The 17,356-nt window shown below is 40.0% G+C and overlaps 1 protein-coding gene across 6 annotated transcripts in view; it reads right to left on the bottom strand.

Annotated features, from left to right (window-relative positions):
• LOC127364191 (protein Aster-B-like) overlaps window positions 1-13,643 on the bottom strand; it is a 36,793-nt gene extending 23,150 nt beyond the window's left edge. For 2 of the 6 annotated variants that reach the window (XM_051401533.1, XM_051401534.1), the window contains exons 1-4: window positions 13,352-13,643; window positions 11,274-11,508; window positions 5,104-5,124; window positions 1,245-1,265 (exon numbers count right to left, since the gene is read on the bottom strand). In XM_051401533.1, coding sequence (XP_051257493.1) covers window positions 1,245-1,265; window positions 5,104-5,124; window positions 11,274-11,508; window positions 13,352-13,362 — 288 coding nt within the window. In that variant the 5' untranslated portion in view covers window positions 13,363-13,643. Of the gene's footprint in view, window positions 1-1,244; window positions 1,266-5,103; window positions 5,125-11,273; window positions 11,509-13,347 lie in introns of all 6 variants that reach the window. The other 4 variants (XM_051401535.1, XM_051401536.1, XM_051401537.1 and 1 more) reach the window with 3 other exon arrangements.
• Window positions 13,644-17,356: the final 3,713 nt, after the last annotated feature.

Here is a 17,356-nt window from a genome sequence, read left to right as displayed (position 1 = left end):
TCTGTCAATCTTTTCAGTCACACTTTCCTCTCTTTTTCTCTCTATCAGCCATTTTACTCCAGCTCCAGCTTTTCTATCTCACTTTATCATTTTTGGGATCATATTTGTGGTTGTGGGTGTCATACCAAGAGTACAGTTCGCACTGCTGGCTATGTGACTTACAGTCTGTATTACAGTTTTGTAATAAAATCCTATCAGGTGAAAAACGAATGGACAAGATTTAAGACTTAATTTTTTTAAATACATAATACAAGCTAGGCTAGCAGAAGAATCTCCTCATTTGCATAAAGTTGAGGTCCAGGCTACTTAATGTGAATCAGGGGCATCCAGTGGCGCAATTAGTTACCTCTGAACACTCACAAAAACCTTTTAAGTTAAGGGGCATATGTATCATCTCTGACCCTGCACCTCACTACACTGTAGGTCACTACAATAAGAGCATCATTTGAATGTTGACAGGAAAATGGGACTTACGGTTAAAGGAGAGGGGGGAAAAGGGAACATTCATAAAAAAGACCAAACATGTCCCACATCCTGCTCTGCTCTCAGAGACAGAGACACACTCAGCTGCAGTTTGAAGCTCAGCTCGACAGTGTCTCTGCCTGTCAGTTCTCACACTTTTGTGCTGAATCTAGACACAAGCTGGGTGAACTATGATACAGGGGATGAATGGAAGCCTGAGGAAATGTCCACCCACACACAATTACACACACAAGGAACTATGTACTGTGCACAAATATGAACACAAATTAAGATTCACTTCTTCATTTCACAGCAAATAATCTACTAAAAAATCATCCAAATCACTTGTTTTACACAAACACACTGTTTGGGTTCATTGTACAGTTTGGAATATAATATGAAATATCCATAAAATAAATCACTTGGTCCATTTACTAAATAATAGAAAAGGGGTCCCTTTAGGAAAAAAGTTGGGAATCACTCTAAAGTTTTAAAGTCACAATAGTAAAGATGTAATGTTGTTCAAATGTAATGCATAAAGCAAACATTTATTTCATTCAAAATAACATATTGTTTATTGTCTTTGTCATTATGGCATGGCTGTATTGTGGCTAAAATAAAACGTTGGTGAAAAACAAACTTATGAAAAACAAAACCAACAAACAAAAAAAGCCATTTTTGATTTAACATGAGCATCAGAACCTGTTTTTAGAGACAATAGGTAAATCATATTGAGGTATAAAAACACAAGACAGTAGACAGTATGAAAGCAGTGCACTTACATTGTACCAGCTCTGACTTTTCTTTGGTCACATCAAAGCGTGGGTGAGGTCAGGGCAGAGAGAGGGATAAAAGACAAAAAGAATCAATGAAGATAATCAATGAAACAATTCATAACAACAGAAGTGCAGTTTAATCCACAGCACAGTCAAGGCATGTGATACTCCAAAGGAACAAAATCACTTTTTAAAACCTCTACCAGATGTTCTGCAGATGACAGTTGGAGACACAGAGTCTTGATGTCACAGAAACATCCGGTTGTCCTCAGTGAGATTGTGCCTGATATCACAAATTACGGATACTTTAAAGCATGACCACTTTGTCTCAAGTATCAGGCATAAAAATTTTACAGACATAGAAAGTAGTATTCTGCAAGTCCATAAAGTACAAAGGACAGTTTGACTTTGCAAACATTTCATATAAAGAGTTTGTTTCCAGAACTTTATGCATATATAGTCTATATATGCAGTGACAAGTGTGACGACCACTATTGGCCTCGTTACTCAGAAAATGTAATTTATTACTTATTACTCTTTTCAAAAGAAATATTATTACGTTCCGCCAACAGTAATTCGTTGTGTTTTTTTTGTTACTTTTCTGCTACTTCCCACAAAATTGTTAATTGTATCCTTTATAAAAAATAATATAATGTTGTTACTGAAATGTATTAGCAATTAGTAACACTAACAGTTACTGGATAAAATAATATTATTACTGATACTATTATGATGCATTACTGCCAAACACTGTTGATGACATTAGGCAGTGGCTTCCAGTTACTGATGAGGGTACCCTATGTGCATGGAGATCTTAGGGATATTTAAATTTTACATATTAGTGAAACATTTATTTTGACAATATCCAGAAATAGAGAAAAGGAGTGACTGTGCAGACTGTAGGTAACATGTAACAAACAGCATTATAATGAAGTACTGTAGTCCTGCAGAGATGCCCTGGCCTACAAAATTCCAGATGTAAGATTTGCTTAATAAAGACCCCAACAAATGTCACTTCATGATATAATAGTTTATTTCAGTGAAAATGAAAATTGAGATGCAAAAATTATTATTCACACTAATCATGAATCATATCACAACAGCAATATCTGTCAAAATAATTGCAATATGATGTTTTGGCCCTATCGCACAGGCCTAGCCGAGAGGAAAATACATCTGAGAGGACCCTAGGAAGAGATTAGTAACAGCACATTAATCTAAAACATATGTAAACTCCATCAGTCCACTCATGGTTCACACATTTTTTAGCAGCTCTGTACATATATGGTCTGTAATTGTCCAACAGGAATCTAATTTAACTGCTCACAAATGTATCATAGCTTTCTTTTTTTACATGCTGCAAAGGTTATTTCAGAATGAAACTAATTTCTCATTGTATATCACTGGGAGTACGTAGTGGCAAAGGGCGAGAGGATACAGTCATCATTATAAGTATAGATTATTAAACCATTGAAATTCATAGGCTGTAACCTGTCATACTGAAAGAGCACCAATGAACAGAGAGGACAAATGCCATGCAGTAGAATGAGGTCTGCACAGTGATGTGAAGACAGGTGGAGTATGTGGAAAAGTGGTCTTCTGGGAGGCTTGACATCAAAACTGCAAATGTATACAGAGCCTTTGGTTCATATGTGAATGTTTATGGTGGATGTGATTATATGGGTATTTATATCTGTGACCATCAAATAAGCAGCACTAACTGCACCAGTTAATATAAAGTGGCACTAGAAATAAAATTAACACTACATTAACACAACTAAACTCCTTATATATAATATATGCCATACTATATTCCATCCCTCTCCACTCTCAGAATACTGTCCCCAGAGTTAAAAAGACTTCAGTTGGCTCCAGGGCCTTTTCCTATCATGTCCCCTCCCTCTAGAATAACCTCACCGTAGCTAAAAGAAGAAGATGAGGTACTTCTCACATAAACTTACTTCAGTTAGTAATTTATTATACTTTGTTTACTTCCATTAGTGTTACCATTATCCGATCCAGTGGGTTGGTCTCAGTCTCAATTAATCTATTAAGTATTTATTTGTATCCTATGAAGTACAGATTTGCAGCTGTAGCTTCAGAGTAAGGCTAAAAAAAAGGTGGAATAAGACTGAGGCATTTAGTAATCCCACAATATGTTTATGTAGTTCCTTTTTCTCTGCAGTAGGGGCATATGATTTTGTCTGATCACCATTAGTGTTGTTCCATGGTGCTCAGATACTGTAGTTTGCTCCTGTACTTTTGTTTGTGCAGCCTAGCCATTTAACTACTGATTAATATCTTTACAGTTATTAAGGAGACAGCAGTCTCTGCAATGTGAATTACATTAAGTAAAGCATTGGATCTGCTGATTTCTTGCACAAATCTTGAATATAAATATAGGGCTATTTAGGGCTGTGACTTTTTATTCAGAATTTCCTTTATCCGAAAATGGGGGGAAAAAAATATATTCAAACTGTAATCATGTGTTCAGATTCAAAATGAACTCTAAGCTCAACAGGCCATTTGAAGGAGTTTGCCTTTTGATCCAGCAGAGGGCATTCTTAAAATACCACAATCAGTTTGACTGATTGCATCCATCCATCCATCCATCCTGATCAGTAAACTAAGCTGATCAATATCAATAGAGGCAGACACTAACAAGCAAAGCTGTGCTTATCACATATGTTGATAAAATTATATTAAGCAGAAAAAGCAAGCAAGGAAACTTGTTAACAGTGTATAAAGTATTAACAACTTAATAATGTTAAGATGAGTTTCTTATACTTGTTTGTATAAATACATTTATTGACTTTACTAAGCTTTGGCTGTTGAGTTATTAGGATTTCTGCATACATTACAATGCATTTATTAACAGTTAATTGCACTTATTAAACAGTTAACTATGTTTGGGGGCATACCAATTCTAAAGTGGGAACATTGCTTATTAAGGTTAATACAGCCATAAATCTGCTCTATCACAGAAGAGGGGATGACATGCAGCAAAGAGCTGAGACCTTTTTTTCCACATAAAAAAAACAGTGCGGGTCGTCCCCTAATCGGAAGGTTGTTGGTTCGATCCCCGGCTCCTCCTGCTACATGTCGAAGTATCCTTGAGCAAGATACTGAACCCCAAATTGCTCCCGATGCCGTGCATCAGTGTGTGAATGTGTGTGAAAGGGTGAATGTGGCACGTAGTGTAAAAGCGCTTCGAGTGGTTGGAAGACTAGAAAGGTGCTATACAAGTACAGGTCCATTTACCATTACCACATTCTTTTGCAGATATTTACTGTTTATTTAATATATTAATTAAAGTTAATATTGTTAATACATTTCTAAAATTATGTAATATTAGTGGCAATTAACAGTTAAAAAAAACAAATCTGAGGACCCACCTGCTAACTCACCACTCAAATGAGGCAGCAGAGCCACCAGAGAGTGGAGCAACATCAGCTGTAACCCTGTCTGACCACCTACTCAAGACACATAGTGGATTTGCATGATACCACGTGGTAAAATGTAATGACTAAATGAGTGGTAAGATACTCTCTGACCACCGTAGGATGGACATCGCAAGCCACAGATGCTTATATGACAATCACAGCTCACTGTATCTCAAGCTCACGCATTACGCCATATGGGTTGCATTGAAAAAATTACAATACAAAACATTTAGGCCTACTTCTGGATCTCAGGCAGGTGGGTGGACACATTTCATCTCTGTTATATTGGATTCATTCAAATTAGAAGAAAAAACACAATATTCAAGGCAACTCTTAATAGTGGGATAAATAGATTAGCAGGCTTGTCCCAGATAGAATAAGAGTCAAAAAAGAGAAAAGATCCAGAAAAGAATGATGCTTACTTTTGTGTGCCGCTTGTGTGACTATTGCATGCATGAGAGGGAAAGAAAGAAACAGATTCAAAAATGAAGACATGGTAATATACAAAGAATGAAGTGAGAGTGAGATCACCTTACAGTGGTGATCAGCAGCAGCTATACAACCAGTCAGTCTAGGATTTAAAGAAATTGTATCTGCAGAGACCCTGTAGCCCTCTGAATGTATTTTCTTATTTTTCTGTGTTCTGAACCATTCTGGTTGTCAACGTTTAGCCAGTGCACAGGATCGGAGAAAGAGCCAAACACTCTCTGTCTCTCTCCTCTCTTGTCTCAAACAAAAGTGCTAAAATAAGTGTTGAGATATGTATGTATATGTATGTATGTATGTATGTATGTATGTATGAAGCCACATTCACCCACTTACATATGGTGATGGCAAAGGTCATCACAAACACAAACTAACTCATTCACATATTAAACTTGGGGTGCAGTATCTTGATCAACCGTCTGATTAGTAGACGACCCGCTCTACCTCCTGAGCCACAGCCACCCACTTACAGAGGTGCAGGTCTGAGCTACACAGAGCAGTGTAGCTTCGGCACAAATTCCAGCAATGCGCTCCTTTTGCAGGACTGTGTGGACATGCTTTAGACTGTAACCACTGTAAAACAATCAGTAAATAATGTTTATATTAATATTAATATATATTCTTATCATTAATTTGAAAACACAACTCTATCTCTCTAACATTTTTATTTATTTGGTGCAAAATAATGGCAAAGGTCAAAGGTTGTGCACAGTATTCCTTTAAGTAATAATGAGCAAAATACCAATCTATTAATTAATACATAATTTGTCAGAACATACCAAACTTCTTTAGGGGACTGGTAAAATGATTTTAAAAAATTCAGTGGTTTAGTCTTTAAATACTTGATGAATTGTTGAATATGCATTGACCACAAGAAGGCCATGACACTATACTGCTATAATAATGATGACTGAAGATATGTTTCCAATATTTCAGTTCATCGGGTGAACTCTGTTTTGAGAACAAGGCTTGCCCCTGCATATATGGGTTGTGGGGGACACTACTGGACCAAACTCTGAAAGCAGACTGAACTCTGAGGCTGAGGAACATTGTCACACATGTATACACATCAAGATTGCTTTGGTTGTTTGTGGAGATAAACCTGTGAGAGCTGAATTGAGTGTGTTGAGTTTGTTTTTGCAGTGTTGGTTTCTTTTTTATGTTGCTCATTTCATTGCAAATTGCAATTGCAAAAAACATGGCATGACATCAGGCAGAGAAGAACCTGCAGACAAGAGGTCCTTTCACTTCACTAGTTGAGTAAAGTAACCAGTGGGCCAAATCCCTGTCTATCATCCACAATGTAAGAAGTACAGCATACTGTATCTGAGATAACATTTTGCTGTACAGTATAATTAAAACACTTGTTAACATCATAGATCCTGGTTAGCCTTAACCAGCCTGTGGTATATTTTAGCTTTAACAGTCACAGCTAAATGTATTTATATAAGTTACACCTAAAAAAAACCTTAATTAAGACAATTATGCCTTGCATTTTTCCCTATCAATCCACACTCATCTTTATACAGTAGTGTGGAGGTGAGTTTGGTTTACAACCAGCTGCAGGACAGAGAGGTGTGGGGAAGGCTTGTGAGAGCAGCGCCAGGTGAGTTGATTATCTCAGGTGGTACTCATGGAGTAATCACACTAACCTCTCTTAAGGCAGTAGTGTGCTGGACCTGGAAGGCCGACACACATGACAGAGAAGACACAACCGGAGCAGACCTTCATTGACTTTTGAAGCAGGCTAAAGCCCTATTCGCACGGGACTAGTATTACTTGCGGACCTCGTCTGTGATCTTAACCCCGTGCGAATCTGTCATGTCCGTAATTTGTAAAGTAAAAATTCCACTGCAAATTACCTACCATATTTCGCCAAACACAGAGGTCATGTGATAATATTAGTCCCATGCGAATCGGCATCTCTGTGATTTGGGGTCATCTTTTGTATTTTGTGTTTTCCGCGCCTTTTTTCTGCCTTTTTCCCGGTCGAGAATTATGGAGGCTTCGTTGAAACAAAAATGTAGTCCATGGATGTCATTTTTGTATTTTAATCACAACCAATAAAGCAATAAATCTCAGTTTATTGCACTATTGTATATAAAAATGTTTGTTTTCCATTGTGTTCTGTACTCAGAACATATTGCGCCAAACTCCCTTTAAAAAATGTGACATTTGACGTGTCCGTTACAACATGTAACTCTAACTAACTAAAGGCACAAGATGCATCATGTGTCCACAGTATCTACTTATCAATTCGGCATCAATATAATCCATAGAGATAAACTTTGTAACGATTTTGTTGCTTCAACTCACTGCAGTTTCCGTTGTAAGTGAGAAAAGACGGTGGAAATCAGAGGCAGTTTTGATAATAATTATTTCTCACTAAAATAAGTGCTGGCTGGTGGATTAAATATATGCCAAATGAAACACTGTTAATTCACCATCAATTATTATGTGTGTGTCTGTAGTTGAGTTTTAGCGAGGCGCTACACAAACCATGAAGGGCAGAAAGTTTGATCATCTTCAGTAACTAATACAACTTATCAACACATCTGTAGCATGAATGGTTCTGCCTCTTTAATATACCTCAGGTGCCGTAAACATTGAAAGGACTTCCATTAAGATATGTGTATCCTCTCCTCCAGCAAGCCTCCTCTTTCCTCCCTCCTCTCTCCTCCAGATGCAATTTAGGTATTAGATGTCCTTAAAGATGGCAGGCAGGAGGACGGAGGAGAGAGGAAACAAGGAGGCGCAAATTAGAGAAATGAGAAATTGTGATTATCCCCATAATGATGGACGACATGACGGCAGCCAACAGTGAAGCCAAAACATCTCGATCACCCTCTGGTGGCTGACTGCAGTATGCCTCTATGTTACCATATGGGACATGGGCCAAACAAAAAAATGTAAGTCTCAAAGGATGCTCGAAACCTGGCCAGATGGTTTCTTGCATGATTTTGTGATCTTGCAAGTCCATCTGCCTGGCAAGGTTAGCAGCAGTAGTTATATTCACACAATAAAACAATTTTAATCTTATCCCAGTTTTGGAACCGTTTCACTACAAATGTATCATGATTTTCTGTGCACTGGTCCCTCACTGCATAGCTGGTGCCCTTTTTATTTTTTTCACCCCTGCCCCTAAAACGGCCTGAGGCTGCCACTGGTACATACAGTTGATTACTGGAGCAGATGGAACCCATACAGTGAACCACAATGTACATCTATGCCATTAGGTCTTGTAGCGAATGGATATCAAACACAGCATTGTGCTAACTGTATATTGGAATAATCCAGGAAGACCTTTGTTGTAGCAAAGAACATTTTACATCATCGATTAATCTTCAAATTCTGCCTAACACTGTGTATTCACAAGTTTAAATGTGCAGTACAAACAATCCTTTGTGCCACTGTGTGTAAGCACATTCATAGTAGAGACTTTAAACTTCTCTTTTAAATAGCCCTATTCGCGCGGGACTAGTATTACCTGGGGACCTCTAGTAATATGGAATAATTGCGGAGGTCATCTGTGATCTTAATCCCGTGCGAAACTGTCATGTCTGTAATTTGTAAAGTAAAAATTCCACCGCAAATTACCTACCATATTTCGCCAAACACAGAAGTCACATGATAATATTGGTCCCGTGCGAATCGGCATCTCTGTGATTTGGGGTCGTGTTTTGTTTTTTGTGTTTTCCGCGCCTTTTTTCTGCCTTTTTCCCGGTCGAGAATTATGGGGGCTGCGTTGGCAATTATAAATGAAAGTTTTGACAGCATTTTGATGTTTGTGGGCATGCTGGGAAAACAGCAGACGGACACTGATGTGAGAAAGATGTTTGAGCCATTCGGCAGCATAGAGGAGTGCACGGTGCTCCGCGGGCCCGACGGTACCAGCAAAGGTAACGTCAGATCAGTAACAGACTGTTATGCATCGGTTACGCAGAGCCTTGACATCATATCCGGGGGATCAGTAAATTCGAGTTAAAGGAGCATTTCACCCGTGGAAACATTAATATTTATTGAAAGTGGGTTATATATGTAGTCGAAATGTAACATATATTTTGAATTTGGTGCCTATTTGACTGAGAAAAGACAGAAAGTGACTTTAGGGCGCATTTGTATTAAAGACAACAACTCCCACAATGCACAGCTCCGCAAGCCGCTCCCACTAACACTATCAAGGACTACAACAACGTGAATGTAAACCATTTATTTACAGAAATATATCAACAACAACAAAAATAAATATGTTAACATTGACAGTTATAGTTCCTCCTGAGCATCCTCAACTTCTTGGTGCCCGCAGTACTGGCCATCTGGAGCTGGATATTTCTGTTGGATAGCCTGCACCACATCAGCGGGTAAAACGACACGATGGCCTCGACCCAATCTCTCGCCTTGCAGGACCCATTCCAGAAAGGCTGTTAGGCGATATTGTCTACAAGACATTGAGCACACAGTTAGCGATGCATGGTCTTTGTGTTCAGCGTGCCACAGTAGTTAGCAATGCAACTGCAAGCTGTTTGTGCAGTAAAGAAGCTAATGTTAGTTCAGTTGGCTGACGTTACGTATTAACCGGGAATAACTTTGTGATAATACTTGAACAAATTGTGTACATACATGCCACGTTGTTATAAGACAGACAATGGAAACACTCACTTTACAGTCAGACGTCCGTGTGTCCGTAGGCGCACAGCGAGAGCACAGGCACCAGCAGTCCGCCCCAGCTCGAGCCAGTCCAGGCTCCTCGTCCACGACAGGCAGGTCCTCTGCCTCGGCTGCAGAAGCCCAGCCCCTCCTTTCAGCCACGCACTGCTCACTATATTGTGGCTCATAAAGGCAGCCACGAACATCTGATTCGACCATCATACTTTCAGATTTTCTTCCATATTAGATTGATTACCGTAGTCGTAACATCTGGCTCGTCAGCGCCTCCGCTTAGCTTCCAAACAAGATGGCGGTTATATTTTTTAGTTTCTGCAGGTGAAGTCCCACCCACTGATCTGTAATAGGTCTGTAGCGTGAGTGAAAAAAAATGAGGAAGTAGTGTTTGTAGTCTCACCCCCTCTACAGAGATATGAGACTTCCTGCTTCCAATGACGCAAAATGACGATTTTTACATCACTGGAAGCAGGAAGTGCAACACTAAAATCCTTATTTCTCCCCTCTCAGGGAAAGTGAGGGAATGATGCACGACCATTCAAAAATATGACTGGGGTTCTAATGATACAAAGCTTAATGCAAATGGGTGAAGTGTCCCTTTAAAACACAGACTTTGCTTATCCCGTGCGAATGTGCCGAACGAAACACAGACGTGGTGGGGTAATTACTAAATCACATGAGGTCCCCAGGTAATACCCGTCCCGTGCAAATAGGGCTTTAGTTTTGTGATAATGGTGTGTGCGGCTGACAAAAGAATAAAGTTGTCTTGGTTATTGACATCTGTTGTTGGATTGTGTGCTGAGTGAACCCTCCGTAGTAGCGAGACTTGCTACAAGTAGCAATGACTATAACTTAATTTTGGTTGGCTGTGACTTAGGAGGTAGAGTATAGTCCACTGACTACAGAGTTAGCGGTTCAATCCCCAGTGCCACGTGTGTTCTTGGGCAAGACATTGAATTGCTTTCGATGGTCACTGAACAACTTGCATGGTAGCTCATGCTGTGAGCACTTTGAATAACAGCAGTTTATAATAAATGCAGACATTTTACGTTAGGCAAGTACTTCCAATATCTGCTCAAGTAGCCATTAAAATGTAACCATAACCACTAATGTAAAGGGCTTAAACACATCGAGGGCTATTGTCATATTGTTTTTTCTAGCAAGATAATCTTGCATTATTCCATTAGAAGTTGTCTTAAAATAACTGGTAGTTATATTTCTTACAGTTCAGCACTTTTTAGCTTTTACTATGTTGTAATCAAAATATGGTCTAATCGCTGCCTAATGGCTTTAAATAATTTGTATGCTAAAATTAAGTTAGCATGAAATAACAGGTCTAATGATTTGCTGCCTGACTATCTTAACACAAATGTTACCAGCCTCTGCTTTACCTGCTGTGTTCCTTGTGTGTCACCAAGTAAAAAGCACATTAATGTTTGCTCACCTTGGAGTTCTTGCCACTGCTGCGAGTGCTGGTGTTGGTGGGATGGACAGACTGGGAGTAGGTGCGTTGGTGCTGGGAGCTCTGCTGCTGTTCCGGGGTGGTGGGGGAGGCCTGGTCTGATGAACCCTTCTCCACCATGCTGCTGTCAGCCTCAGGACTTAGCTGGGGCGTGGACGAGCGGGAGCGCTTACGCAGGACAGGTGAGCAAGCAGGGGTGCTGGAGTTAGTAGCAGTGCTGAAAAGAACAGAGAGCTTAAAGCTTGTTTAAGTTTCAGTCATTGTGGGACATTAGCAAGGGTCACAACTACACCTTTTATTTTTAGTTTATAATTTTAAACTGATATTCAGCATTAATACCAAGAAAAAGCAAAAATTGTTACTCTTAAGCTGGGCATACGCGGTACAGTTTGAGCTGTGTTTCTGACCCCGTTTTTTGAACCGCACAAGAGCCGCTGTAGAGTCGGACCCAAGTGTGAACCATCGGTTGGTGGAGTAGCGTTTTGAAGCGTTTATTACCTATTCCTGAGAGTTAAGCTGCTTTCATTGGCTGCACAGGTTCAATTTGTAGCAGGAAACAATAGCGTCTTGCCCAGTCACATCAACTCGGATTAGTTTCTGACATTTTAATCAACCTTCTTTCCTAAAACACAATTTGACATTGTATCGTTGTTAGCAAACAATTGCTTATTTACACAGACACAGAGCAACATTAGCATTCATTTGGATTCATGTTTGTGTCCACTTGATGTATGTAACTCCAGTATTCACTCTCTTTGTAGCTCTGTTTTGGGCTCCACTAACTCCACTAAGGCTCTGTGTTCAGCACGCTGACATTTGATGTCACCGACAACCTCTGTAGTCTCATTTAGCCAATTGTTAGCAGCCGCCTTTTCAAAAGCTTAAGAATTCACAGGTGGGGTATTTACTGATGTATTTTATGTTGTAGAACAAAATGAAAAGGGCCAGTGTGTAACATTTAGGAGGATCTATTGGCAGAAATGGAATATAATATTCACAGGTATGTTTTCATTACTGTATAATCACCTGGGAAAAAATGTGTTTTCATTACCTTAGAATGAGCCATTTTTATCTACAGAGGGAATGATCCATGCGGTAATCTGCAACTTCACCACTAGAGGCCACTAAATCCTACATACTGGTCCTTTAAGTTTGTGTTAACCACAGACCTTTTTTCAGCCATCTAACCAAAAACCCATTGACTTTGTGAAGAATGAATCAGAGGTGCTAAAATGCTTACTCAGTTCTGTGTTTTTGGACTATGTATGGATAAGTATGAATTCTCTAGGCAACCAGAAGACAAAGAGATATATGTACTCTTACTGTTCTACAGTTCTCTTACTGTACGCTAATAAAACACATAATGAAACCCACATTAGAGGACTAGAAAGATCCTGTGCCTCTATTCTGGACCATTGCTAGTGCTTCTCATTTACAATCAGGAACTACAGGCCATTACCATCGCTTCTCTCTCTCAGCTGAGGCCTCTAACCCAGACAAATGTGGCCGACCAATACACACTGAGGCTGGCTGCCCCTGCATTGCAGCCCTCAGTCAAAGGTCAAATTACAAACAGGGCAGAGCTACAGAGGTCAGTCTCGCGTTCCTGCCAATCCAGACATTTCTACATCGGTCAGTGCATTTGTTATTAACAGCTTTTTTACCGCCATTGGAAAAAAAGTACATGTGTTTATACCAACCGTTGTGTAATGCTGATTTACTCCACATTATGTACTTAGATCGTAGATAACAGAAGCCATATCCAATCAGACTCAATCACCCATTTGATATCCTCAGGCTTTACCGTTGGCAAGTTGAATTAAAGCGTGACAACAACCTATATGTCATCATGCTGCATAGCTGGGTAGAAATTGACTTGCTGTGGCTGGTGTCTCACTAACCCAAGCTAAACCATCTGATGCGGCAGACACAGTGGGATGTAAAATGGTGCAAGGTGACACATTCTCCCTCAGCAACACGCAAATACAGCACTGCAAGCACAGAGCAACAGCCACACAAGGTCGGGGGACAAGGCATTATAAGGAGAGACACTAACCAACCTGGCAGCCATGGAAGACCTCAGCCCACAGCGTCAGACTCTACCTGCTTCATTCATCCACTCATTCAGACAGCAACAGAAGAGGAGGAGACAAGGAAGCAGAGAGAAGAGAGGAAGATGGGGCTGTCTCTGAGAATCCTTGCAAAATGCATTGGGGTTGGTCATAAACAGACAGCTACATGGCCCCCTCCAAGATATGCAGTTCAGTGAAGAAGACAGTCCTTCATGCTTCTTTCCTGTCTCCTCTTTATTTCCCCCCTCTCTTTTTTCCCGACAGGATGATTCACAGACTGCTGCTGCTGCAAAGCCCCTCTTTCTCTAAGCCCTCCCTCTTACAGTCCCCCCCCCGACCCACCAGGCCGTGATTGGATGCCAAAGCAGAGCGCTGGAGACTGCTCACTTATTCATGAGCTTCATGAATGAAAGCTGCTGACGTGGATTAACCCTCACTGTCACACCACACTCACCAGCACCTCCTCATTAAACACACTTTCATGTTTTCATCTGCTTCCTCTCTTCTCTGCTCTCACAACTCACTTAAATATAAATCTCATTTTACAGTCTTTGTTGTTGTTTGTCATTTACTCCTTTGTCATCATTATACTATCATCGTTTTCCTTAAAAGCAGTTTCTGTTTTGCAATTTAATGCAATTTAATTTGATTCCAGTCGATTTTCAGTCCATGCATGCTGTGATTTAGTGGAAGGAAATTGACATATTTGTACGAGCTGTGCTTATGTCAGCAATTATACTGGCAGCATAAGATGAAGGCATGCAAGCATGCATGAATTATAATGTCCAGCTGCTTCCTCTGTGACAGTAAACCCACAACAACCCTCTCTGACATGGACAGAAATCATATATGCAGAAGACTGTATTGACTCACACACATTCCAATACCCATGTGCCATTGTTCCAACCTAGAAATCACACTGGTATCAGTTGTTTTTGGCTCAAAAGTCACGGTGGTTCAACCTTTTAAAATGATAAATTCTGAATTTCTTTGCTTCATACAATCTTTGTTATCTTTGTATAATTCACACCTCTTCAACTACAGTGTTCACAGAGGGACAATTTCCCCACTTCCACCATGCTTCTGTCGGTTCTCGCACCAGTTCTTTGCATTTCTTTGCGTGCCCCTGGGCAGGCAAACTGGTTCCAGCGCTGGTCTAGAACCAAGACCTACTTATATCAGTGGCTGGGGGTGCCTTGTGGCCAGCCAGCTATTTATTTATTAGCTGTTACGTGAGCTACTAATGTATTACATCAATGTTAAGAACGTAACATAGGTGTTATGAATATAACATTGATGTTATGAATGTAACATTGAGCTAGCTGGCTAGCTAGCAGGCATAGCTACTAATTCCTCAAGTCAATGTTGCATTTGTAACATTAATTGATGTGAGACATTAGTATGCTTGCTTGGCTAATGTTAACTCACCAACAGCTGCTACTTGGCACTACGTTTGTGTTAGTGGAAAGGGGGGAAATTAGGTCACAAGAAAAGGAAAAGTGGTTAAAGCTGCAGCAAATAACGTAAATCCTGACAGCAGTACATGAGACAGATAATCTGTGAAAAAAATCAGGTTCTAGCTCATTCTAGCGTTCCTAATGATATTTGCAAGAATCCACCGGGCCTGGACAAAAATGACCAATTAGAACCATGAAAGATATAAAGACGCTTTGGGTTTGACATCAAAAGATGAATATGAGACAAGAGATCAATATTTCAGCTTTTATTTCCAGGTATTTATATCTGGATCTGATACACAACTTAGAAGATAGCATTATTTGTCACAGAACACCCATTTTTTTGGGTAGACTTAAAATAGATAATAGAAATAATGAATAAGACTTAATATTTAGTAGCAAATCCTTTGCTTGCAATAACTGTATCAAGCCTGTGACCCATTGACATCACCAAACTTCTTTTGTGATGCTTTTCCAGGCTTTCACCGCAGCCTCTTTCAGTTGTTGTTGTTTTTTTTTTTGGGGGGGGGTTACTCCTTTCAGTCTCCTCTTTAGCAGGTAAAATGTATGCTCTATAGGGTTTAGGTCTGGAGATTGACTTGGCCAGTCTAAAATCAGTTTGGTTGCATCTTTCTTTAAATTGGCAGACAAAATGTTTCTGTAGACTTCAGAGTTCATTTTGCTGCTGCCATCATGTGTTACATTCAATTCAATTCAATTCAATTTTATTTGTATAGCGCCAATTCATAACAGAAGTTATCTCAGGACACTTTTCAAATAGAGCAGGTCTAGACCGAACTCTTTAACATTAATTACAGAGACCCAACAGTACCACCATGAGCAAGCACTTGGCGACAAGGGCAAGGAAAAACTGCCTGTTAAAAGGCAGAAACCTAGGACAGATCCTCCGGCTCTAGGTGGGTGGGCGTCTGTCTCGACCAGTTGGGGTGAGAGAGAGAGAGAGAGAGAGAGAGAGAGAGAGAGAGAGAGAGCGACAGACAGACAGACAGGTGCACAGCAACAACAGTATTGGCAATGGCAGTCAAGCCTGACCATGGCAGGAGGCTCCACCAGGATCCATGAGAACCTGCGAGACGAGAAAGCACAAGAACTCCGGGGAAGAAGTGGAGTTAGTAACATGCATTAAAGGGACATGAATGAGTGCAGAAAGAGAGAGGAAGAGAGTAGCTCAGTGCACCATGGGAAATCCCCCGATAGTCTAGGCCTATAGCAGCATAACTAAGGGATGGTTCAGGACTCACCTGATCCAGCCCTAACTATAAGCTTTATCAAAGAGGAATGTCTTAAGCCTACTCTTGAAAGTGGTGAGGGTGTCTGCCTCCCGAACCACAACTGGAAGCTGGTTCCACAGGAGAGGAGCTTGGTAACTGAAGGCTCTGGCTCCTGTTCTACTTTTAGAGACTATAGGAACCACAAGTAGCCCAGCATTCAGAGAACGTAGTGTTCTAGTGGGGTAATAGGGTACTATGAGCTCTTTAAGATATGAAGGGGCCTGACCATGAAGAGCTTTATAGGTGAGGAGGAGGATTTTAAATTCAATTCTACATTTTATAGGGAGCCAATGCAGAGTAGCTAGTACAGGAGAGATGTGATCTCTTTTTCTAGTTCCTGTCAGTACTCGTGCTGCAGCGTTCTGAATTAATTGGAGCGTTTTAATGGACTTATTGGGGCAACCTGATAATAAAGAGTTGCAGTAATCCAGCCTTGAAGTAACAAATGCATGGATTAGTTTTTCTGCATCTGTCTGTGATAGTATGTGTCTAATTTTTCTAATATTACGTAAATGAAAGAAGGCAGTCCTAGAGGTCTGCTTTATGTGGGAGTTAAATGACAAATCCTGATCAAAGATAACTCCAAGATTCCTGACAGTGGTGCTAGAGGCCAAGTTAATGCCGTCTAGAGTGACTATATCTTTAGACAATGAGTCTCTAAGGTTTTTGGGGCCAAGAACAAGAATTTCGGTTTTTTCTGAGTTTAACATCAGAAAATTGCAGGTCATCCAGGATTTTATGTCCTTAAGACATGTTTGTAATTTAGATAATTGATTAATTTCATTGGGTTTGATTGATAGATATAACTGCGTATCATCTGCATAACAGTGAAAGTTAATGGAGTGATTCCTAATAATGTTGCCTAAAGGGAGCATATATAAAGTAAATAGTATTGGTCCAAGTACAGAACCTTGTGGAACTCCATGACTAACTTTAGTATTTATGGAGGATTCATCGTTAACATGTACAAACTGAGTACGATCTGATAAGTATGACTTAAACCAGGTTAGGGCAGTTCCTTTAATGCCAATTTGATGCTCAAGTCTCTGTAAAAGAATATCATGGTCAATGGTGTCAAATGCAGCACTAAGATCTAATAATACAAGTACAGAGACAAGTCCATTGTCAGAAGCAGTCAGAAGGTCATTATTAACTTTAACCAGAGCTGTCTCTGTGCTATGATGAACTCTAAATCCTGACTGAAAATCCTCAAATAAACTATTGTTATGTAGAAAGTCACACAA

The sequence above is a fragment of the Dicentrarchus labrax genome, unplaced genomic scaffold (assembly GCF_905237075.1).
Source record: "Dicentrarchus labrax unplaced genomic scaffold, dlabrax2021, whole genome shotgun sequence".
NCBI classification, from domain to species: Eukaryota; Metazoa; Chordata; class Actinopteri; family Moronidae; genus Dicentrarchus; species Dicentrarchus labrax.
This window is presented reverse-complemented; position numbering and strand designations above follow the sequence as displayed.